General features: G+C 44.5%; 2 protein-coding genes across 4 annotated transcripts in view; one reads left to right on the top strand and one right to left on the bottom strand.

Moving 5' to 3' along the window:
- The window catches only part of LOC102575733 (fibrinogen-like protein 1), a 76,629-nt gene that overhangs the window by 4,151 nt on the left and 48,413 nt on the right, over positions 1-24,065 (top strand). The window lies entirely within an intron of this gene.
- LOC102575963 (phosphatidylinositol 3,4,5-trisphosphate 3-phosphatase TPTE2) overlaps positions 2,091-24,065 on the bottom strand; it is a 37,534-nt gene continuing 15,559 nt past the window's right edge. For 2 of the 3 annotated variants that reach the window (XM_019491353.2, XM_019491352.2), the window contains exons 8-19: positions 19,159-19,222; positions 18,657-18,721; positions 17,931-17,991; positions 16,893-16,974; positions 16,126-16,214; positions 14,945-15,006; positions 14,027-14,107; positions 13,488-13,593; positions 4,298-4,395; positions 3,761-3,856; positions 2,836-2,906; positions 2,091-2,271 (exon numbers count right to left, since the gene is read on the bottom strand). In XM_019491353.2, the coding sequence (XP_019346898.1) occupies positions 2,169-2,271; positions 2,836-2,906; positions 3,761-3,856; positions 4,298-4,395; positions 13,488-13,593; positions 14,027-14,107; positions 14,945-15,006; positions 16,126-16,214; positions 16,893-16,974; positions 17,931-17,991; positions 18,657-18,721; positions 19,159-19,222 (978 nt within the window). In that variant the 3' untranslated portion in view covers positions 2,091-2,168. The remainder of the gene's footprint in view (positions 2,272-2,835; positions 2,907-3,760; positions 3,857-4,297; positions 4,396-13,487; positions 13,594-14,026; positions 14,108-14,944; positions 15,007-16,125; positions 16,215-16,892; positions 16,975-17,930; positions 17,992-18,656; positions 18,722-19,158; positions 19,223-24,065) is intronic. The other variant, XM_019491355.2, reaches the window with a different exon arrangement.

Raw genomic sequence — 24,065 nt, 5'->3', positions numbered from 1 at the left:
TGGTTCTGAGGACCACTTTTCTGGCAGTCTTGTTGACAAGTGATGAATGCCTTGTAAAGTTAAGAGTTTACACTAGAGTTATCCCATTGCAAGAATAAAGGTCTTCCAAATTGAGACCACCTCCACTTCTGTACTTAAAAAGGGAGGCCAATTTAAAAGAGACTAAGCTTCCTACCTCAGATTCTCTCATTTATACTCTACCTCTTAAGTCATGTCCCATCTTCCTGCCCCCCCCCCCCCCCCAAAAAAAAAACCCAACCAAACAAAAATCACAAAACACTGACTAGCACCATGAATGAAAAAGGACCTGAGGGTAATAGACTGCAGTATGAATAAGCCAGTTGGGCAAATACTCTGGCATGCATCAAGTCGATGCATCTCCAGCAAAGCCAAGGAGATTATTCTGCTCAACAAATTGGTGAGAGTGCAGCTGGAGTACTGCATCCAGTTCTGGGCACTACACTTCAATGAGGACATGGACAAGCTTGAGAGAGTCCAAAGGAGAGCCACCCATACAAAAACCAGGAGTCTTACATGGCAAGCCATATAAGGAAAAGGCTGAGGGATCTGGGACTCTTCAGCCTAAAGAAGAGGGAGTGAGAGGGGACTTGGTAGCAGCTTACCACTACAGTTGGGGAGTACATCAAGGGCTCAGTGAGCAATTGTTCACCAGGGCACCCGAGGGGGAAAGTTAGGAATAATGGCCACAGAAGACCTATTCAGGTTCAACATTAGGAAAGACTTCAGTCAGTGTGTCCAGACTGTGGAATAAGCTCCCTCCAGAGGTGGTACAATCACCTACTCTGGAAATCCTCAAGGAGGAGACTAGATAGTCACCTTGATAGGGACATCTGACCCCCAATTATCTTTCCTGCTTGGTGCAGGGAGCTGGACCTGATGATCTTTGAGGTCCCTTCCTGCCTTATAATCTATGAATCTTTCCCTCCCCCACTTTTTCTTTACTGAATTTTCTACCTTCTTTCCCTCTAGTACTCAGGCATGGGTAGCCCATGTTAAGTTTGCCCAGTTCTGCCCCCCAGAACTACACCAGCCACTGCCTAGGGAGATACAGTACCAAGTGCCAGTAGCACTGCAAGAGGATCAGAATTGGTGCCAGTCTAGTGCTGCAGTACTATTATGTACCATATACCATCACGGCCAGATTGCATGATGACTTAAATCAGATTAAAGGTTTGACAACTCAGAGACCGCATGAATGCCCATGCAGGACAAGGGGAAAACAAAAACACAAAAAACACGAAGTGAGACTGCTTCTTGATAGAAGTCAGGACAGGCTACAGACAGATTAGTTAGCCTTTGCAGTTTCATATTCAGTATCTTCCTGCCAGTCTTCACTGCTGAATGCACAGTGTGGACAAGTGCAAGACTGGGTTAATTCTTTCTGCCTTACCTTAACTGCTTTGGACATATCTACATTGTAGAGCAATGTGTTGAACTAGTACTGGAACTAGTTCCAGCCTGCCAGCCTCAGCTTCAGCCTTTCAATTAACAAACATGCACACATATCCACTGGTGGTCACAGGCATTTTTGAACAGCAAACACAGCTAAGAGCCAGAAGTTAAGTAAAAAAGCATTCCTCAGCTCAGCCCCTATCAAGTGGTGGTGGAAGGAAAGAACTAAAACATGCTTATTAGCCAAGGTCTGACAGAGCAATGAGAGATGTGCTCAATGCAAGCAGGGTATAAAGAATGGAAAAAGGAGTCTCCAGATGCATGCATTTGTAAGTTCTTACCTATTTAAATAGTTCCTTAAAATATCTGACGATACATGCATGTGACTAAGACAGATTAGGAAAAGACAAGTTCCTACCTATTTGTAAGACATGGGGCCAACATATATGCAGGTTGGGTTCTCTCCCTTTCTCCAAGCAAGGGTTTTAAAAAGGGAGATCCACTGGACATGGGATAAATATGGATTCATATGAAGTAGTATTTAAATATTGAAAAAAAGAGAACCCAAAACTGTAGGGACTGTGAAAAGCACGCAGCTGTATAAGATCTATACAAAGAAGTTTTCTTGTTTCAAGGTTTATTTGAAATGTGTCAATATACAAAATGTACCAAGATAGTCTCAGAAGATGCCACTTTATTGGAAGAGACTAAACATGCTTAAAGGAAACAAAACTTAAGCAAGTGCCAACATCTCACTATGGTTCAACAAAGTTCAACTCCACAGCAAACTCCTCTCTGTAGATCTTCCACACTTTGGCCTTGTGAGGGTTATCCAACTCATTTCTAGGAAGGTAAAGCCTGGAAGACAGAATTTAAGAGAGTGAACTCTTCAGTGATCTTCTCTCATCCATATTGCATTCAAAAAACAGGCTTTAAAAAAAAAAAAAGTTATCAGCCCTGTTTTTGCAAGAACACTCAAAGTGGTATTTAAAATCCAGCCCTTAACTGTAACAGCTTTAAAAAACAAAAAAACCCCACTCCCTCCCTCCCCAGGACTAGTGAAGCAGGGATGTTCAGACATGGTACTGCAAGCATCACTATTTGTACTTTGTAACAGCACAGACAAGATTATAAAAATCCATGCAGAACACCAGGATGAGAGCAGTCTCACAGGCAAGAGGCATGTTCTACTTATCTAGACTGGAGTCCAGACAGGACTATACCAATTTTCTACTGCTAAATTTCTATTGCTAAAAACAGCTGCAGCAGTGAAGGAGGCAGCAGCAAGAAACACTTCCCCCACTATAAGCATGAGGCAGCACTATTATTGAAATACTTCTGTGCTGCATCTGCCTTTGCAAAATGGTCCCTCGTGCACCAACAGACAATAGCTTGAACTTCACCACCATAGCTTTGTTGTACCTGTTATTTTCTATAAAGGAAGTGTTAAACCAGAAGAAGAATGGGCAGTCATCATAGCCTTTTGGAAGATCCTGGAAGAAACAAGATTAGATTTAGGATATATTTTCTTGCAGAGTTTTAGTCTTAAAAAGTTATTACCTAGACAGTTTCCACTTCTTCAAAGCATGGGGTAGCATGGTTTAGGACCACTCCACCCAGAAAGTTATGTTCAGTGAGCAGCAGTCCCCATCACAGCAGTTCACTAGAAGGGTTGTATCTGAAGTAATTTTTGGGAAAGGACTAAAAGAAGTCAGTAAATCACCAGACTGTCAGTCCCAGCACTGGGACCAAACTCAAGCCACCTTCTGGCCACTGACAAGATCTGGCAGCAGGGACAGCACCCTCTTCAGTCCTCAGCTCCCTATGACTCCCTCTGCCCCTGGCACAGACCTAGCTTTCTGGAGCTACCAACAAAGCAGTGCTTACTAGGGTTTTCCCAGCCTGCATACTGTGCAACTACTCAGAACATATCCCAATTTAACATGGCATAGTAGTGCTTAGCATGCATTTTATTCAGATCATATTAAGTGCCCCATTCAACATAGCTCCTGTTTCATTGACCAAGGGCTATGATGCAATCCAAGAGTTACTTGCAGCATTTCTAGTAGTCAAGAAAGTGGAGACAAGACTACAAAGTTTCTTTAAGTATGTGTACTCCATTACTTGGGTATGTTATTGAACAATCCACCTTCAGAGAAAAAGTAATAATGCACTCTGGTTTTGATTCAGAAGTAGTTTCTGCAGTTGCCCAAAAGCAATCCCAGCTCTGCTCTTTTCACTGGTGGCTTTTTCAGTATCCTGCATTATTTGCTAGAATGTGCACATCTAAAATTTCTAAATGGTCAGACAGCTATAGAAGATTAAAAGCAACCCCTGTATTACTTACAGAACGGGATTCAAATCGAATTTTTACGTCACCACTTACGACAGGGCAGCCTTCCAAACCAATTGCTACAAAGTCTCTTTCAGCATCAAAAAATAACTGAAACAAGACAGAAGTAATGAAGGCATGTTTTCAACTACCAACACTAGAAGTGCATACAATGCAGCAGTTGCACGTTCAACTAGGTTACTGCTCATGACAATACCCACTTATCTGAAGTGATAGCCTGATGAACAAGGCAAATAAAAGGGCAAGAGAGAGCTAATTGTTCTGACATTCCTAATCTGGTTAGGAAATTAGTCTGGTTTAGGGGGAGAAAAAAAAAAAAAAAAAATTCACCTAGTGGGCTATTAGTTTATTGGGAAAATTTATTCCCCTACACCCAGCCTTAAGGACAAAATTTTTCCTGGATATCCTAATGCCTCTTACAGTAGATGTTTTATCCCTCATGTCTCCTCAAAAAGATTTGGTTTCTTACTTCAAACAGAGTAGGAAATAAAACATGCAATTTAGTAAAATATATTTGGTCCAAGTTGTTACCCTGCAGTTTTCTTGAATGGTGCACGCACACTGGAATACCACTTGCTTTTTCAGTATTATCTGAACTTTGAAGTCACTTCCGTTGCCTTTTCCAACTCCTAGAAGGAAGAACGATGCTAGATTTTAGATACCTAGTAGTCCTTCTCCATACACATTTGTTTTTAGGAGTTAAGCAGAACTTCTGGAGGCCAAAAAAGAAATAGGATTTACTCAATCAAATGTCTTGCTTAGTAGTTCCAAGATGTGCTGCAGGTCTTGAGCGTGCATGTTCATTTAGTGACAGTTGGAATCTGATCCCAAATGTGCAATTACTTGCCTGGGCTGCATTTCCATGTTTGCAAGGCACCTGGCAGTCAGCTTCTTGCTGATACAAAGGGAACCTGGACTGGGACCCACAGGGTGCATCTTCATGAGTCCTTATGGATACTTTTGTTACTGTACCATCATTTAATGCTTTTGGAAGTACTAAGGATGGCACAAAAATAATGATGCACAGCACAGTACAGGCTATTAGCAGCTGCTACATGGCTGTAACATGCTATAATGAGGGAATGCATTGGTACAGCAATATAGCTGCAGCATCACTGTTGTGATCAATGACACTACACTACAGTAGTGTTGCTATGACAAATGTAGCATCAAGCATCTTCGTGCAATCAGCTTACTGTTAGTCCCAGCCTGGGACTGTATTGGAGCTGGCTGAAGATTCTAGTGTGGTCCCAGGACTGGGGGAAGCTGTCAACCAAGCCAAGCCCTGCCATGCAACTGGATACATTCAAGTTTAAAGACAGATTCATAGATGTTAGGGTCAGAAGAGAACTCAGTAGGTCATTGAGTCTGACCCTCTGCCCTGGGCAGGAAAGAGCTGGGGTCAGACAACTCCAGCTAGGGGGATTTGTCTTGGTCTGTGCCTAGGAATACAGATGCAGAGAACTCATTGAAGAGCTCAGCTTTGTCCCCACCCTTCACCAATTGCCCTAGTTTGTCCTGTAGGGGTCTTATGCTACCCTGCACCTTCCTTTTCCTCCCTATACCCAAAGAAGGACTTTTTGTTGTACTTAATTTGTCACCAGCCTAAATTCTAATCCTGATTTGGCCTTCTCAACTGATTCCCTGCAAGTGTGAGCCAGGGAGGTATACACCCCCTTGGTAGCTACCCCCTGTTTTCACAGCCTGTGTACTTCTTTCTTTGCCCTTGGCTGAACGGAGGTGAGCAGGCAGAAGGGGGTCAGGGAAACTGAGGAGAAGATTGATGGGTACTTCCTTTCTCTGCAGAGCCAGACACCAGGCAGCCAAACAAAGGCACCAGTCACAGGGCTCAAGTGCCTATACACCAATGCTAGAAGCATATAAGCAGTGGAAACAGGGAGGGATTACTGGAGAGGAGTATACCTCCTCAGCTCACAGTTGTAGGACGGTAGTTAGAAAGGCCAAAGCTACCATGGAGATGAAGATGGTATCCCAAGTTAAAGGATAAATGTTCGAGATATATAGGGAGTAAAAGAAAGGCCCACGGTGGAATAGGACTGCTACTGAATAGTCAACAGCAAATGATGACAGACCGGGGGGTGGAAGCAAGGCTGAACTCAATGAATTCTTTGCCTCAGTGTTCCTAGATGAGGGGCAAGACAAGTCTCTCAATGGGATTGTAGGGAGACAACAGCAGGGTGCCAGACTACCAAGCATTGACCCTGAGATGGTGCAGAGTCACTTGGAAGAACCGGATGCATTTAAAGTTGGCAGGTCCGGATGAGCTCCATCCAAGGGTACTGAAGGCACTGGCTGATATTCTTGCCAGTGGCTGTGCAATGACATTTGAACACTCGTGGCACACAGGCCAGGTCCCAGAGGACTGGAAAAAGGTCCAGTGGGTCCCTATTTTCAAGAAGGGGAGGAAGGAGGATCCAGGCAACTATAGGCCAGTCAGTCTCACCTCCATCCTTGGCAAAGTCTTTGAAAAGATTAAGGCTCACATGTGTGAGAGCCCAGCAGGAAAAAGTTATGCTGAGGGGAAACCAGCACGGATTCGTAGCAGGTAGATCATGCCTGACTAATCTAGTCTCTTTTTACGACCAGGGTACAAAACACCTGGATGCAGGAGTAGGGGTTGACATCATCTACTTAGACTTCAGGAAGGCCTTCAATATGGTGTCCCACCCCATACTGGTGAACAAGTTAAGAGGCTGTGACTTGGATGGTTACACAGTCCGGTGGGTGGCAAACTGGCTAGAGAATCAAATCCAGAGAGTGGTGGTGGATGGGTCAGTATCTATTTGGAGGGACATGGGCAGTGTTGTCCCACAGGGCTCGATACTCTTCAATGTCTTCATCAGTGACTTGGACAAGGGACTGAAGTGTACTCTGTCCAAGTGTGCGGATGATACAAAGCTGTGGGGAGAGGTGAACACACTGGAGGGCAGGGAACAACTACAGGCAGACCTGGACAGGTTGGACAGATGGGCAGAAAACAAAAGAATGCAGTTCAACAAGGAGAAATGCAAAATGCTGCACCTAGGAAGGAAAGGTGTCCAGCACACCTACTGCCTAGGAAGTGACCTGCTTGGTAGCACGGAAGCAGAAAGGGATCTTGGAGTCCTAGTGGACTCCAAGATGAACATGAGTCAGTGTGGTGAAGTCATCAGAAAAGCTAACTGTACTTTATCATGCATCAGCAGGTGCATGACAAATAGAGCCAAGGAGGTGACACTGCCCCTCTATCAGGCGCTAGTCAGACCGCAGTTGGAGTACTGTGTCCAGTTTTGGGCGCCACACTTCAAGAGGGATGTAGATAACCTGGAGAGGGTCCAGAGAAGGGCCACTCATATGGTTAAGGGCTTACAGGCCAAGCCCTATGAGAGACTAGGGCACCTGGACCTCTTCAGCCTCCGCAAGAGAAGGTTGAGAGGCGACCTTGTGGCTGCCTGTAAGTTCATCGCGGGGGCACAGAAGGGAATTGGTGAGGCTGTACTCACCAAGGTGCTCCTGGGGGTTACAAGAAATAATGGCCACAAGCTAGCAGAGAGCAGATTTAGACTGGACATTAGGAGGAAGTTCTTCACAGTTGGGAGCCCATTCCAGATTTTGGCCACTCTAAGGGAGGTGGTGCTCTCCCCTACCCTGGGGGTCTTCAAGAGGAGGTTAGATGGGCATCTGGCTGGGGTCATCTGAACCCAGCACTCTTTCCTGCCTATGCAAGAGGTCAGACTTGATGATCTATTGAAGTCCCTTCCAACCCTAACATCTATGAATAGGGAAGTCCAGGAAAGCACAAGGGAGCTTCTTGGGCCCTTTTATGTGCAATGGGATTGTCTTCTGTGCCCGTAAGAAAACCCCCTTGAGGAACCACCACCCTTCCTGAACCCCCATTTTGCCAGTGCTCTTTAGCTAGTGAGGTGTTAAAAGCTCATCTCCTGAGCACACTGAAGTTAGACCTTCAGAAAGGCTAGCATTTCAGTCCTGTTTGTTTACCTACCCTTCACCAGACAGCGAATCCTAGCAGATGATGGTCACTACCCCCTAGGTTACCTTGTGCCTTCAGATTCCCCACCAGGTCATCCCCTCTAGCTAACACCAAGTCCAGCAAGATGTTCCCCCAGTGGGATCATATCCCTTGTGCTTTAGATGGAGGTCCTGTATGCAGGTTAAGAACCAACCTAAGTGGTTAGATTTGGCTGACTGATCCCCCAGCAGATGTTAGGGTAGTTTAGGTCACCCATGACAACCATCTCTCTCAACTGTATGGCCTCCAAGGAGCTGTCTGGAGAATTCCAGGTCTAGCTCACCCTCCTGGTGTGGCAATCTATGGTAGTGGGGAGTCTACCAAGTTGCTGTCCCCTGCCCCTCCCCCCCAGACTCCCTTTTATCCTGACCCACAGTACCTTAGTTTGACCTTCCTCTGATCCCATCTTGATTATAGAGGATGTATGTTGTTCCTCAGAGAGCAACACCCCCTCCCTTCCCCCTCAGTCCCATCTGTACAACTTGTAACCCTCAGATGCCAACTGCCCAATTGTAAGTAGGGAAGCCTGGTGGGACCATACTAGATTACTAGACAGTGTAGAGTAAGTTTTCTGTGGCTGGCTGTTCAAATCATTAATGGTGCCACAGTGGTAAACATCACCACACTCAAGACATGATCAACCTGTTAGTCGACTTCAAAATTGAAGTCTGCCAGAGGCCTAGAGTTCAGAAAGCAAGGCACCTGGAAACTGCCTTTTGTCCACTACAGACACATCTACATGTGCATTTAGGCATGCCTAAATTTAAAATTTGCATTAGCTTAATGTGCATTAAGGTTGATGCAAGCCTAAATTACATGTGCACATGCTGAAGTGCATTAAAAACACAGTATGTGTTGACTGACTTGGGACCTAGTCCCAAGTCAGTCCATACACAGCATTAATGCACCTTAAAATGTGTGTTAATAGTTTAGCTATCTGTGCCCAAATTTAATACCCTTTTTTGCAAGCATCAAAAATTTAGACGCAAGTAGCTACAAAAACACCATTTAAAACACATATTAAGGGCATGCATGTGCCCTTAAGTTTGCCTTAAAATTGGGCTAGAGTGCCTTTAAAAGAAGACAAACCCCACAAAACTGGCACATGTAGATGCACCCAGAGAGCACTAGCATAAGCCTCCCAGAGAAGGGTATAGGATTTGACTGTATGGGTCAACTCAGCTGCTAAGTTTTGAAAAGCCTGCTGTTTCCATCTTGTACAGAAGCAAGTATGAAAGCATCCCTATTCTACTACAGGGGCATCTTTCAGTCAGCTACTAGAACGTATGGTCTCAAGTGTTTATGTCCACTGTTCTCTTGCCCCTTCCTCTGGTATAGGCAATAGAGGGGGTGCTTTCTGAGAAATCAGGGGGAAAAAAAATTGACTAGAAGCCTCAGGTGCCTGTACATGAATGCACAGAGCCTGGAAAATAAGCAGAAAACTGGAAGTCCTTGCACACAGTCACAGAACTATGACATGACTGGAATAACAAACTTGGTGGGGCAGCTCATGACTAGAGCTGTCATGGGTGAGTACAAACTGTTCAGGAAGTAGAGGCAAGGAAGAAGAGGAGTTGCACTTCATGAAAGTGCCATATGGATTGCTCAGAGCTCCAATATCAAGTGGGAGATAACCCATAGACTCTCAACAGGCCTAAGGTTAGAGGCAAGAGCAACATGGGTGATGTCATGGTGGGGGTCCGTTATAGACCAGTGTAGGAGGAAGTGGTGGATGAGGCTCTTAAAAAAGAGCTAGCAGAAGTTTCCCTGATCACAGGCCCTGGTTCTCATGGTGGACTTCATTCACCCCAATATCTGCTGGGGGGGGGCAAATACAGCAGTGCACAGACAATCCAAGAAGTCTTTGTAGAGTGTTGGGAATAATTTCCTAGTGCAAGTGCTGGAACAACCAACGGGACCATGCTGGGCTTAGAGCAGAGAACTTTTTTTTTTTTTTTATTTTAAGCTCACTGAAAAGTCACAAAAAGGAAGCTTGTAAGTGGAAAATTTGGACAAATAACTAGGGAGGAGTATAAGAACATTGCTCAGGCATGCAGGGATGAAGTCAGGAAGGCTAAAGTGCAATTGGAGTTACAGCTAGCAAGGGATGTGAAGGGTAGAAACCCTTCTTGTTGCAGGTATGATGGTAGAAAGGAGGGGGGAAAAAAGAGAAAACAAAACACCACAAAGGTGTGGGTCCCTTACTGAATGGGGGAAGCAACCTTGTGACAGAGGATGCAAGTAGTCAATGCCTTTTTTGCCTCTGTCTTCACAGGCAAGGTCAGCTCCCAGGCTGCTGTATCAGGTAGCACAGTTTGGGGAAGAGGTGAGCAGCCAACAGTGGTGATAGAACAAGTTAGGAACTATTTAGAAAAAGCTGGACATATACAAGTCCATGGGGCCAGATGGGATGCACCTGAGGGTGCTGAGGAAGTTGGCCAGTGAGACTTCAAGAGATGGCCTGTGGCTCTGCAAACTCATGGTGATCAGGAGAGGTCCTGGATGATTGGAGAAAGGGTGAACAGTGCCCATATTTAAGAAAGAGAAAAAAAAGAGGGGATCCAGGGAACTATAGACCAGGTCAGCCTCATCTCAGTCCCTAGAAAAAGAAAGTCATGCAGCAGATGCTCAAGGAATCTGAGAGAACTTGGAGTAGGCAATTAGGAACAGTCAGCATAGATTCACCAAGGGCAAGCCATGCCTGACCAACCCAACTGCCTTTTGTGATAAGATGACTGGCTCTGTGGATGCAGCGTACCTTGATTTTAGCAAAGCTTTTTGATATGGCCTTCCACAACAGGAAGTATGGGCTGGATGAATGGACTGTAAAGTGGATAGAAAACTGGCTGGGGCATTGGGCTCAGAGGGTAGTGACCAATGGCTCAATGTCTAGTTAGCAGTTGGTATTAAATGGAGTTGCCCCAGGGGTCAGTCCTGGGGCCGGTTTTGTTCCATGTCTTCATCAATGACCAGGAAGATGGTTTAAAAGTGCACCCTCAGCAAGTTTGCAGATGACACCTAGCTAGGAGGAGTAGTAGATATGCTGGAAGGTAGAACTAGGATTCAGAGAGTGGCCTAGACAAGTTGAAGGACTGGGACAAAAGGAATCTCCTGGAGGTTCAACAAGGATAAGTACAAAGTCCTGCACTTAGGATGGAACAATCCCATGCACCAGTACCAGTCAGGGACTGACTGGCTGGACAGCAGCTCTGCAGAAAGAGGACCTGGGGATTACAGTAGACAATAAGCTAAGTGAGCCAACAGTGTGCCCTTGTTCTCAAGAAGTTGAATGGCATACTTGGCTGCATCAGGAGGAATGTTGCCATCAGGTCAAGGGAAGCAATTATTCCCATATTCAGCACTAGTGAGGCCACATCTGGAATACTGTGTTCAGTTTTGGGCTCCCCACTACAAAAAAAAAAAAAAAGATGTGGACAGATTCTCTCTCTCCCCCTCCATTGGAGGGTGACAGACAGACCAGACAGACACTACCTGAGGGTGGGTTTTGAAAGAGGATGGAGATGGACTATTCTCAGTGATGGCAGGTGAGACCATTACTGCTTGTTGTCAAATTCCAGCAAGTTTAGGAAAAAGTGTTCTTGCTAGGATGGTAGTAAAATACTGGAACAGGTTACACAGAGTGGTGGAATTTCCATCCTTGGTGGTTCTAGACCTGGCTAGACAAAGCCTTGCCTGGGATGACCTAGCTGGGGATGGTCCTGCCTTGAGCAGGGAGTTGGACTGGATGACCGCCTGCAGTCCCTTTGACTTGGTTCCATCTAACACTACTCTCTGGGTCCTACCTTGGAGCAGTTACTTAGCCAGACTGTAAAGTAGTCAAAGCTGCATTTTCCCAATTTTACCACAAGGACATTGTGGGAGATTAAGTCAACATGGCAGAAAGTGACCAGTGGCACCTCTCAGGGTTCAGTACACAGACTAGTGTTTTTCAATATGTTCAATGATTTGCATTTGAGTGTTAAAAAGCAGACTGGCAAAGTTTGCAGGCAACACCAAAATTATGGAGGAGGGCAGTCAAGCTTGAGGACAGGCTAGGGATACAGGGTGACCTGGACAGGCTTGCAAGGTGGGCAGATCAAAACCTCTATGTTAAACATTAATCAGAAGAAGTTTAAAGTGCTCTACCTAGGGAGGAATAATCCATAACACTTACAGGCTTGGTGGCGCTACACTTGCCAACACCACACCTGGAAGACCTGGAAGTTGTGATGGACCACACCATGAACATGAGGAACCAATGCAATATTGTAGCTGGCAAAGCAAATAAAGTGCTGGCATGTATCTACCAGTGCATCTCAAGAAAGACTAAAGCATGTCATCCCCCTGCTCTACTCTGCTTTGTTGAGACTGCAGCTGGAGTACTGCATGCAGTTCTGGGCACTACACTTCAGGAAGTTTGTGGAGAAGCTTGAGAGTCTCCAAAAGGAAGGCCACATGATTAGAGATCCGGAGAGCAGGTCATATAAGGAGAGACTGAAAAGGACATGGGACTGTTCAGCCTGGAGAAAAGAACAACTTAAGAGGGGACTTGGTGGCAGCCTATAAATTTATAAAAAAAAGGGGCATCTCTTCACCAGGAGCATACTATACCTTGGTGAGCATCTGTTCAAAGTTCATAGATTGTAGAGTTGGAAGGGACCACAATGGATCGTGTCCGACCCCCTGCCCCTGGCAGGAAGAGGGCCTAGGTCAGATGACCCCAGCCAGGTGACTGTCTAACCTCCTCCTGAAGACAACCTCCAAGCTAGGTGATAGCACCACCTCTTTTGGAAGCCCATTCCAGATCCTGGCCACTCTTACTGTGAAAGATTTCTTCCTAATATCTAACCTAAATCCACTCTCAACTAGTTTACACTAGTTATTATTCCTAGTCACTCCCTGGGGTGCCCTAGTAAACAGCTCGTCCCCTATCCCCTGTTGACCTCCCCTAATAAATTTATAGGTGGCCACAAGATCTCCCCTCAGCTGTCTCCTGTGAAGGCTGAAGAGATTCAGCTCTCTCAACCTTCCCCCGTAGGGGCTATCACGAAGGCCACTAATCATGCAAGTGGCCCTCCTCTGGACCCTCTTGAGATTCCCCACGTCCCTCTTGAAGTGCAGTGCCCAGAACTGGACACAGTACTCCAACTGCAGCCTGACCAGTGCCACATAGATGGGGAGCATCACCTCCTTTGATCCATTAGTCATGCACAACAAGGTGCAATTGGCCTTGTTGATGGCCTCATTACACTGCCGGCTCATGTTCATCTTGAAGTCAATTATGACTCCAAGATCTTTCTCTGCCTCTGAACTGCTGAGAAGGACACTCCCCAACCTATAGGTGTGCTGGGGGTTCCTCCTTCCCAGGTGGAGTACCTTACATTTATCTTTATTAATAATGCATCCTATTTCTCTCTGCCCATTGATCCAACCTGTCCAGGGCAGCCTGAATCTGTTCCCTGCCCTCTGGTGTACTAACTTCACCCCATAACTTGGTATCATCAGCGAACTTGGAGAGGGTGCTCTCCACACCCTCATCCAAATCACTGATGAAGATATTGAATGAAAATCGGTCTGAGGACCAAACCCTGGAGACCCCAGGGTTACAGCGTATACAGTGAACGCTAATGCATGTTGGTTTGAGCCAGCAATGAAACATGCTAAAGAGCATCTATATTTAATAGTTCTTACCACGTATAGCATGGATCTTGATGTTTCTTATTCTGAGTTCCCTCTCTGGTGGAAGTTTCAGGCCATATTTGTTTTTCATTATTTCATAATAGCCAACATATCTGCTCTGAAATGAAGGAACAAAAGAAAAAAAAGGGTTAAATGCTCACATTTGGCACCTGAACTTCAGAAGGCAATGCAAAGATAATGACTAGTTGTGTTTAATTTTCTACTTTACCTGGAAGTAACAATCCCATCTCCTCTGCTTCAAATATCCTTAAGTCACCAGTTATGCTTATTAGAACCATTATCTAATGAAGAAAAGTTTCTAGCCCTTGAATCCATTAAGTTAACTGCTAGGTAATGCATTTCCCTTCCCTGCTCCCCAAGGAGTTTGAGCTCCATGAAAGGTAAGCTTCTCAATAGCTTGATACCCAAAATGTGGTATAGAGGGTTAGAAGAAGATATTGATTCTTCCATCCCATTTTGTACACACTTAGTGACAATGTCTTGATGTGTACTTTGCCTCCACAACTAGCAGTCATTCTGTTCAGCCTTACCTGAGATGGAGTTTCTACTCCTTGAAATTTGGAGCTGGTACTTCTATCTGTTCTTCTCTCCCCAAAATAGTCCAAGCTCTCCTATATGTGCAAACATTTGAAATAAAAAGTAAGAGATACATTCTTTAGCAGTGAAGACAGCCGCTTCACAGTGAAGTCTGTTCCATTGCAGATTAAGAGCATACCAAAACCACCTCTACTGCTATTTTGGCAAGTGAATTCACTGGCTTCCAAGGAGGGATATACTCAATATTTAAAACAGGGCAACTTTTTTTTTTTTTTTTTGCTTGAAAGTTTGCTAGTTATGACTATAACAATCAGACTAGGCCTCGTTAGATTTCCTCGCCCCCTCCCTATCCCATCATTATCCCACACCAGATAGTAAGCATCTTAGTCTCCAGATCAAGTGAAAAAGAAAAATCAGTTCTTCAAAAACAACAGTTTCACGCAAGATACCACGTGTATCGATTTGGTAGATGTTAGCCAATGGCAACAGATTGCTTGGGGGAGGGGGGAGGAAAGGGGAAGGCGACAACATGGACATTCAAAGTTGATTCAGCTTTGAGTAAACCAAGCAAACCAAACCTCATATAGAGAATGGACTTTAGAAAGTTGGGATATTAAAAAGCTTAAAAAAGGTGAGAATATGAAAAGCAGTTGAAGGCAGTCAAGTGCTTCTAGACAGGTCAGCCCAGCATGGCTCATCCCCTAGATCTTCCCAACTGCTACTATTTTCCATCCCCTTGAGTAGTGAAGGTTTACATCTCAAAAAGTTGTTCATTTTGAAAGCAGAATGAGGCATGCCATTCAGAGGGAGAATCTCCCTAGGTAGCATCGTTCTACTCAGAAAGATACCTCATCCTTTGCTAACTTTAATTTGGTTTAAAATACAAAAACACCCCTTTATCAGTTTCATACCTTTGCACTTTCAAATTGATCACTGTCAATAAGCCAGGTACAGACCATTGTTCCAGTCCTGCCTGCATTAGAAAAGAAAGAAAAATCCAATTCATCTATCAAGGTACCTGAAGTTGCACATGACTGGCAACATGAAGTTACATATGTTATTTCTAAAACTGCAAGTGTTACCAGAAGCTAGGATCTTGTAGCAGATTTCAAAATTACTGAACACAAAAAGAAAGTCCATCCGTTGTGAAGTTAAGCTTGTAAATTTAGGTGCAAGTTCATTAAAGCCCATTCCTGAGAAAAATCCAGATACTGCTCTAAAGGGGAGTGAGTTAACAAAATTAATGATTTTCAAAGTAGAATTCACTAAAATCAGTCATGCCCCAGCACTACAAGCAAGAAAGGAGTCTTGCTTTAAAGAGATTGACAATACCAGTCTGTTCTTCAGATTGTTGAGAGTAAGGAGATCACTCAAAACCAGTCATGGTGGGAGGAGAGGGGTTGGTTTACAAACATATTTAGAGGGGTTTTTTGTTTGTTTTTAAAGTTAAGTGTGAAAAGTTTTCATGAGTGCTGAACTTTGAAAAAGTTGAGTGCAGCTCAACTTTATTGACAAGTTTGGGCATGTTAACAAGGACAGTTTTAGACAGCTGCTTTGATAGGTGCTTTTTAAGCCAATTTTAGTATCTTATAGTGAAGGTTTGCCCACAGGCATTATAATAAATTTTATTGAAGCTCAGGACATAGAAGTCTTTGCAGTGGCAATAGCCTTGGACTGAGAACTGTTCCAAAGGGTTGCTTGGGTCCTACAACCAGGATTTCTTGAAGGCTAGAATTGCTTTGTCCAGTCTGAGGGGCAAGGGAGTTTTTGTTGTTTTTTTATGTCACAATTGTTGCAAAACTCAGTACTTCTTAATATAATCTACTGTTCAGACTTTGAGGGTTATTCTTGTACAACTTTGAAAATTTTATCCTGGACTCTGTAAAAAGTTTTGGGACCTCTGTGTAAGGAGTACAGACTTGTTAGCATGCAACTTAGACCACAATACATCTAAGTTATCCCATGCTCATGTAGTATTTGCATCAATCTGTAGTTTGATCAGTTAGTTGAAGACTCATTAAGTTAAATCTTACTACTGTAGTGTTAGTACTTTGTCTTTGATCCTCTTACTTGCTAAAATAAGCACTCCTACCCTTGCCTCCTTTGCAGTGAATTGCTATGATGTTTTCTTCATCCTGTTTCATCCACTCCCGGACACTGGCAGTAAACTTCAGCATGTCCCTGGATAAAAACACTAAGTGTTAGAAACATTTCTACATCTTATAGTAAACAAGAAGAGGGACAAATACTAGTCTACAGGCTTCCCTTGCTTTGTGCAGGTTCTGCATGTACAAATTTGCTCTTATGTGATGACCCTTTAATACCAAAAATGTGTTATATGCAAGGTAAATTCACTCTTATGCAATGGGCACGGTGAAAGCCCAGTCATCTGCTTTGGGCAGTGCATTGTGGGAGTGATGTGCACCAAAATATAGTCTGTGAGGATCTGCTCCTTGTCTGCAATATGCATTTCTTCAGTTGCCATCATTATGACAGTGCCCTGTGCTTGTGTGTACCGTCTGCTGCTGGCAAGTACCAAAATGGCCTTGTAAGAGAGAGTGGTAGAAATGGGTCTTGGTGTCAGTAAAGTCAAGGTCTTGGAATGTAACCCTATTCGTTACATTGTAAAGTGGGTTCCTTTTATGAAAATTCAAGTTATGCACCATTTTCCAGGAATGCATGTACAGTATAAAGTGAGGGAAGCTTGTATTAGAACAGTAGAACATTAGGGTTGAAAGGAGCCACAGGAAGTCTAGTCTACCTCCTGCTCAAAGCAGGAGCTCATGTGCTATAACCGTCCCAGCCAAGGCTTTATCTAGCTGGGTCTTAAAAACCCCCAAGAACAGAAAGATTACTCACACCAGAGTAGGGACATTGTGGTCATCAATGAAGATTCTTTCTACTCTGTAGTGGAAGTACTTTGGGTCATAGCCTTTTTCACCTATAAGAAAGAGTTCTCACTTCATTGGCATAAGGAAGTTAATATCAAGTTTACTCTGGCTGTGTTTTGAATGTGCATAACTAGCAGATACTAGGATCTAGCACCATAGTGTGGTATGAACATTTTAGCTAGGATTTAAACCAATAAAGAAGAAAGCTCAATTTGGAAAGTGAGCAAGCTGAAAAAGCGAGCCAGCTTTCAGGTCACAGTCCTTTGGTCTGAGCTTTTCCATTTTTAGTAGCTGGTCCGACTTGCTGTTGGCTCCTACCACCTGGTCATAGAATAGCCATTTGTGGGCTTTTGGGCTAACTACTATTCTGGGTCTTTCCAAATCAGAAGCCCATACTCCTTCTAGCTCTCTGCACCACAGCACAATGCTTTTAACTACCAATTAATCCTGGGCAGGAGTAAAGGATGACTCATGGTTGTAACAGCCAAAACTAAAAAAAAGGAGCCATTTTATTATTCCTTCATTTAACTGGAGATAATCATATCCAACCACCTCAGTTCAACCTGCAGTCGATCATAAAAAGTTGGAGATCTACTACACCCGAGACGCACCCAAGCTCCAGCCTACCAGTAGGTTTCAGTGAAACAGTTTCTGGTTCTTAACAGCCCTCTGTACCATCCAGGGTATCAATAAGAGCAGGGATCAAGTCCTAGCCCCACTGAAGTCAAGGAGAGCTTTGACTTCAGAAAATCCAATACTTCCTCACAGACTTTTCCCATTACCTAGTTAGTATCAGTCTACTCTGCCTTCTCCCTGAGAAAGCCAACATACCATGGAGGCTTTTGACATGCCTTGTTAACATTGGTACATAGTCTCATTCCACACTTGATGCTCCAAGTAGTAAAGCTCAGTACAGAAGGCAGACATACCACACACCCTGGACATTAAACCCTTCTGAACTTGGCTTGAAAACCCATGTTACTTGCTGATATTCTTAAAGACTTACTGCAGAGGTTGTAGATTTTATAGTGATCCTTATGCTTTGTGTCAAAGAACTTCACAACTTCCTAAAAAAAAAAAAGATGACAGTTGAGACTTATTTGAGCTCAACTATTTAGTGTTACACATGTTCACACTAAACAGCTGCCACTCAACCTTAAGCAAGGTGGATGTACAGCAACTGCATTCATAACATTTGAAAAAAAAGTGAAGCTCCGATCTTAAATATGAAGCAATAGCTCAGGCTCTTATCTGGCTTCAGCATACTACTCAATTTGTCTGCCTTTCCTTTAAAAGGAACTGCACACTTGTGTATTCATAAGATTGAATTTAGTGCAATATGATTGCACTTCATTCATTCCCGCTAACCAGGGGGATAAGTTTAAGGCTTCTAGTATTCATTAAGAAAAAAAAAGGAGGGGAGACACCCCCTCAGAAGGTCTTTGGAAGCAGAAGTCAAAATTCAGACGTTACAAAAATGGGTCTCCATAACCACAAGAGGTAGCCAAAACAAAACAGTAAAAACACAAGATAGTGTTAAGTCTACTGTCCATATATTCACTTGGTACTGGCATAAAAAAAAAAAGCCTTCAATTTTAACCCATAAAACCACACAGAGACAGTTTAGCATTTCTCATCCAATCCACAGTATCCTGGCAGACATAGGAAGTAGAGTGCAGAAATTCAGTTCTGTAAACTTAAGTCACAAGTCAGGAGTGATTAGAAGATTTACCTCTATAGGATTCCTATAGAAAGACTGCTTTCCAGAAGATGGGAATGACATTGCAATAACACGGTCTAAGAAAAAAAAAAAAAAAATCCCACAAGCCACACATCAGAAAATCTACAAGCTGGTAGTACTAATGTTTCAAACTTAAGGCAAAAAGCCATATAGCTTCAAGAGCTGAGGCACTCATTTTAAATGTTAAGACCAAAATTAGTTACAGGCAACATCATAAAAAAAAACAACAAAAAACTTTTGCTGCAAGCACCATTGTGTGGCACAAGCTTTAAGTGTGCCTTTGTAATTACAAAAATATTAAAATTTTAACTAGTTTCCTGCACTAGCCATTTTACATAATGGTCCTCCAAGTGGATTGTCCACCTCTGCTCCTCACTGTTCCAGGGTAGGCAGTGCTCCAAGTCACGCGTGCCCTTGTTCAGAATGCTAGGCATAGAACAGTGGGTGGATGTGCCAGCAGGTTTGAACTGGACAATGCTTTAAGTGTACAAACCAGTAACGTAAGTGAGATCCAGATCAAAGCCATCTTTCATATAACGCCTTTTGTTTTCCGAGACCTGTCAGGGGAAAACAACAAACAAACCATGCATAGAAGTGAGTACAGGAACCCCAAGTAGACTTGTGATCATCTGTAATACTGGTAGTTTTCTAGACCAATTTCCATTATCAGGGGAAGGTATAATTAGTGAGAGGCAAAGCGTCAGGTCCCCTGCATTAAAAAAAAAAAAAAAAAAAAAGTATGAGGGATTATGTAAAGCAGTTGGGTCTTGCATTCCTACTGGCAAGTCAATGCTTCATTAGGCCTTGTCTGCACAAGATTTCAGGAATCAGTAGCTAGCAATAGCTTCACTGAAGGAAAACAAAACAAGCAGCTGAATGCACATCCCCAGGGACATGATCAACTTCACCACACTGCTGAACAAACATACTCATCCTAGCCTACGCTGATACAGGACAATGGCATGGGTATATTGCCAACTCCGGGCATTTTTACATGCATTTCTGATGTGAGACACTGGGTGCTCTTAATTAGCAAGCTGTGTTAATTAACAGCACCCATGCATCACATGCATCAGTAGTGCAGTGCATCCCCACACTGAAAAAAAGGTGGTGAGGTACTTTGAAATAAAGACCCATTTGATGTGCTTTAGTTCAGAGGGCACCACCGTTTTCTCAGCATGGAGATGCTCTGCACTACTGATACATATGTATGGGGAGCCTGTTCAACATGCTGGAAATCCAGCATAGAGCAGACTATTTAATAGTCTGCTGGAGCACATACATTGACATGCTCTAGCAGCCCCACATATCACACGTAAATGCACTCTGAGGTTAAAGTATATAGTACATTTTAAGTTTATGGAACACTTCTGTTGCTTTGTCTCAAGCAACCTGATCCCAGTTCCATTCCTACCCACACAGGGATGAGACTGGAGCAGAAGGCTCTAGGATGGTCACAAGGGTTAGGGCAGAAGTTCCCAACCCTGGGTCACAAGCCAAATGCGGGTCACAAGGGCACTGCCGGTGGCACCACACAGAAGAGATGAGATGAGCTGCACCATGTGCCGGGAGCTCCCCTGCTGCTGCCCCTGGGCCACCAGTCCTGCCGCACTCTGCTCCCAGCAGTGGGGCACAGAAAAGGAGGTTGGGAACCACTGGGTAGGGTTACTGTATTTCCAGTTTAAAAAAAACAAAAAACAAAAACAAAAGTACAGCTATTAGGGACAGGAGGAAGGGTCACAGTAATGTGCCCAAGCCCTGCCCCTCACTCCCAAGCCATAGCCCTCCCCCAGCCCTGCTGCTGCCCCTCACTCCCAACCCACAGTACCCAACCCCCCAGGCCATAGTGGTGCCCCTCACTCCTGACCCATTGTACCCCTTGTCCCTGCTGATGCCCTTCACTCCCAACAGCCCCCAGCACTGTTTGTGCCCTGCACTCCTGACCCAGTCTCCCCCCTGCCCCCACCCCACTCCCAAGCCACAGCCTCCCCAGTCTTGTCAGTGCCTCTCACTTGGGAATGGCAGCCCCCTGCTCCCCCAGCCCCGCTGCATCTCCTGGCTGCCCTGCCCCCATGAGAAAGGATGCTGGCCCTGGTGGTATTGGTCTAGCCACACAGCACCCTGCTGCCCCTGAAGGGCCACCACCCTTCCCCCTATTGGAGGAGCAGGCCCTGCTCCCTCATCCCCCCCTGCCCTGCTGCAGCCCTAGTACCCACACTGCTACATACCCCCAGACAGTTCAAGCCCTGGTCCTCCAACCCCTGCCCCCATAGAGAGACCTGCCGCATGCAGCTGCCAGGGATGCTCCCATCACCCTGCCTGGAGAATACTATTGGTTGGGGGTATAGGATGCACATGCATGCAGATGCATGTGCCCCTGCCTCCAAGTTGCCCTCCCCCCAGCAGCTCCTTGCTAGGTCAAGCTGGGAAGTATCAGGAAAAAAACACCCTTCAATGATGAGCAAAGTAAAGTCCTAGACTTTATTTTATTTAAGAAAAAACAACAACAAAAAAAACCCCCACACCAACAAAAACTATCATCTGGACAGAGATAGGAGGACCCAAAAAGATGACATGTCTAAAAAAACCTAGATTGGGGAGGGGGGGAAGAAAGGGGTGCTTTATTTATTTAGGAGCAGCTCCCAAGATAACTGAAGTGCCCACAATGCCTCATGTATTCAGCATCCTGCACTTCAGAAGTGGCAGTAGTGGGGACTTTAAAAACAAAACAAGAAAAACACCACAAACAAGAACATCATTTCTTGGTGTTCCTTTAATAGGAGTAAGAAGAACTCACTTCAATATCTTCATCAGCTACTTGGACGAGGGAGTGAAGTGTACTCTGTCCAAGTTTGCGGATGACAACTGTGGGGAGAAGTAGACACGCCAGAGGGCAGGGAACAACTACAAGCAGACCTGGACAGGTTGGACAAGTGGGCAGAAAACAACAGAATGCAATTCAACAAGGAGAAATGCAAAGTGCTGCACCTAGGGAAGAAAAGTGTCCAGCATACCTACTGCCTAGGGAATGACCTGCTTGGAGGCAGGTAAGTAGAAAGGGATCTTGGAGTCCTAGTGGATTCCAAGATGAACATGAGCCGGCAGTGTGACGAAGCCATCAGAAAAGCCAATGGCACTTTATCGTGCATCAGCAGATGCATGATGAACAGGTCCAAGGTGGTGATACTTCCCCTCTATCAGGCACTGGTCAGACTGCAGTTGGAATACTGCATGCAGTTTTGGATGCCGCGCTTCAAGAAGGATGTGGATAACCTGGAGAGGGTCCAGAGAAGGGCCACTCGTATGGTTAAGGGCTTGCAAGCCAAGCCCTATGAGGAGAGACTAGGGCACCTGGACCTCTTCAACCTCTGCAAGAGAAGGTTGAGGCGACCTTGTGGCTGCCTATAAGTTCATCACGGGGGCACAGAAGGGAATTAGTGAGGTTTTATTCACGAAGGCGCCCCCAGGGGTTACAAGAAATAATGGCCACAAGCTAGCAGAGAGCAGATTTAGACTAACTGTGAAGTTCTTCCTAATGTCTAGAGTGGCCAAGGTCTGGAATGGGCTCCCAAGGGAGGTGGTGCTCTCCCCTACCCTGGGGGTCTTCAAGAGGAGGTTAGATAAGCATCTAGCTGGGGTCATCTGAACCCAGCACTCTCCTGCCTATGCAGGGGGTCAGACTCGATGATCTATTGAGGTCCCTTCCGACCTTAGCATCTATGAATCACTGAACAGGGAGGGCCAGGCTAATAAGGGACAAAACGTAGAGAAGGCTGCAGTGTTTGATGTCTGGGTAGGTTGCACAAAGACTTGAAGGAACCCCCCCCCCCCCAAAAAAAAAAAAACAAACAAAAAAAACACACAACAAAAAACAGCAGCAGCATTAATAATATATGAAGTCTAAGTTTGGGAGTGAAGGAGCATGGTTGCATGCACTGTGCCAGTCCCATTTAGTATGTGGGCTTGGACCTAGTACATGTGCTGCATTCAGGAAGGGGGTGCATGTACCCCCTTCTAGACCAGCACTGTACACTGGCTCTAGATGGAGCTGGTAATTGGCCCCACAAAGCCAGAACACAAGACCAGTTTGGTACAGGCACCTCATGCATGCCCCATGCTAGCTAGCTCCACACAAAAAAGCACCAGACTAAGTTCCAGCATATGCATTGTATGAGCTTCCCACACTGGACCAGCTGTGTCCACTGGCTCCAGTGTGGAGCTGGTCTGTGGGTTGCATCCAGTCTTCAGGCTGGCCCCACATCCAGTCTGCAGGGCCAGATGAGTTTGACAGTTCTGCTTTATGGCATCTACTACCCACCCCTTGGCTTTGTGACACCTGCCAGCTTCAATCATAGGACTAGGCTTCAAACTTCAATATTTGTACCTCCATTTTTCCCCCCCTCATTTCAATAAAAGGATAAAGAATAAAAAATGTGCATGTACAAATACCTTCAGCCTTTCTTCCCATTTTGGTTTAGGAATAAAATAACTGGAGTAGGAGTTGGCAAGTTCATAAGAGTCTTCAAAAGTTATAAAAAGAAACATGGCAAAAAAAAATTAAAAATTTCTCCCTTGTAGAAACTGCTAGGGATAGAGAGTTAGCAGTTCAACCTCAACAAAAAAAGTTTTGTAGGGAAGGGAGTTAAATACTGGAACAGGAAGTGTAAGACTGGTGGGACCAAGCCTACACTTACTTTAATGCTCTCTAAACTGTTCTAGACAACTTTAGAGTTAATTCTACATTGAATAGATGTCACCTTTTTGGAGGTCTCTTCTATCTCTATTTATTTGTTAGAGAAGTCTAGCTACCTTCTTTTATTCAAGGTGATGTTTTGCACTTCTGTTCTCTCAAGAAGAAGTATACTTGAGCCTCAAGGTGATAGATGCTGGCAACATACCTTCCTTACTTCAAGTTTTGTTTTTTTATATAGCAAAACCTTTCCCTTGAAGAGTCACGGTCACAAGTGATAGAGAAAATTCTAAACAAGGTGAGAGCACATTAAAATTTGGGGTTTAAGAAAAACCCCCAAAAGTTGCAAATGCACCCTGCTCGATGTTCACTTCAAATTCATCCTATGTTAAAAATTTTGGGGGACAATATTTCAAGCTTGGTGAACTGTAATAAGACAGGGTAACAAGTTTTAAAGTCACAGAGTTAAAATTTGACAGCAATCTCTAACTGTAAACTCCTGTATTCTGCAACTACAGCAGGAAGTCTGTTTTGAGAGAAATGTATGACTGCTTGGTACTGAAGTGGTGCTGGCCAACAGCAACATTGCACTGCTCAGTTGAACTCTGGAATTAAAAAAGGCTACAACTACATTGGTATACAGGCAGTTTCTCAAAAAGAGACACACTGAAGTGGTCTATCTTCAGAAGTACCCTAGCATTTCTTAGATA

This window comes from Alligator mississippiensis, chromosome 1 (assembly GCF_030867095.1).
Source record: "Alligator mississippiensis isolate rAllMis1 chromosome 1, rAllMis1, whole genome shotgun sequence".
Classification (NCBI taxonomy): Eukaryota; Metazoa; Chordata; order Crocodylia; family Alligatoridae; genus Alligator; species Alligator mississippiensis.
The sequence above is the reverse complement of the archived record's forward strand: the minus strand, read 5'-3'. Positions and strand labels throughout refer to the sequence as shown.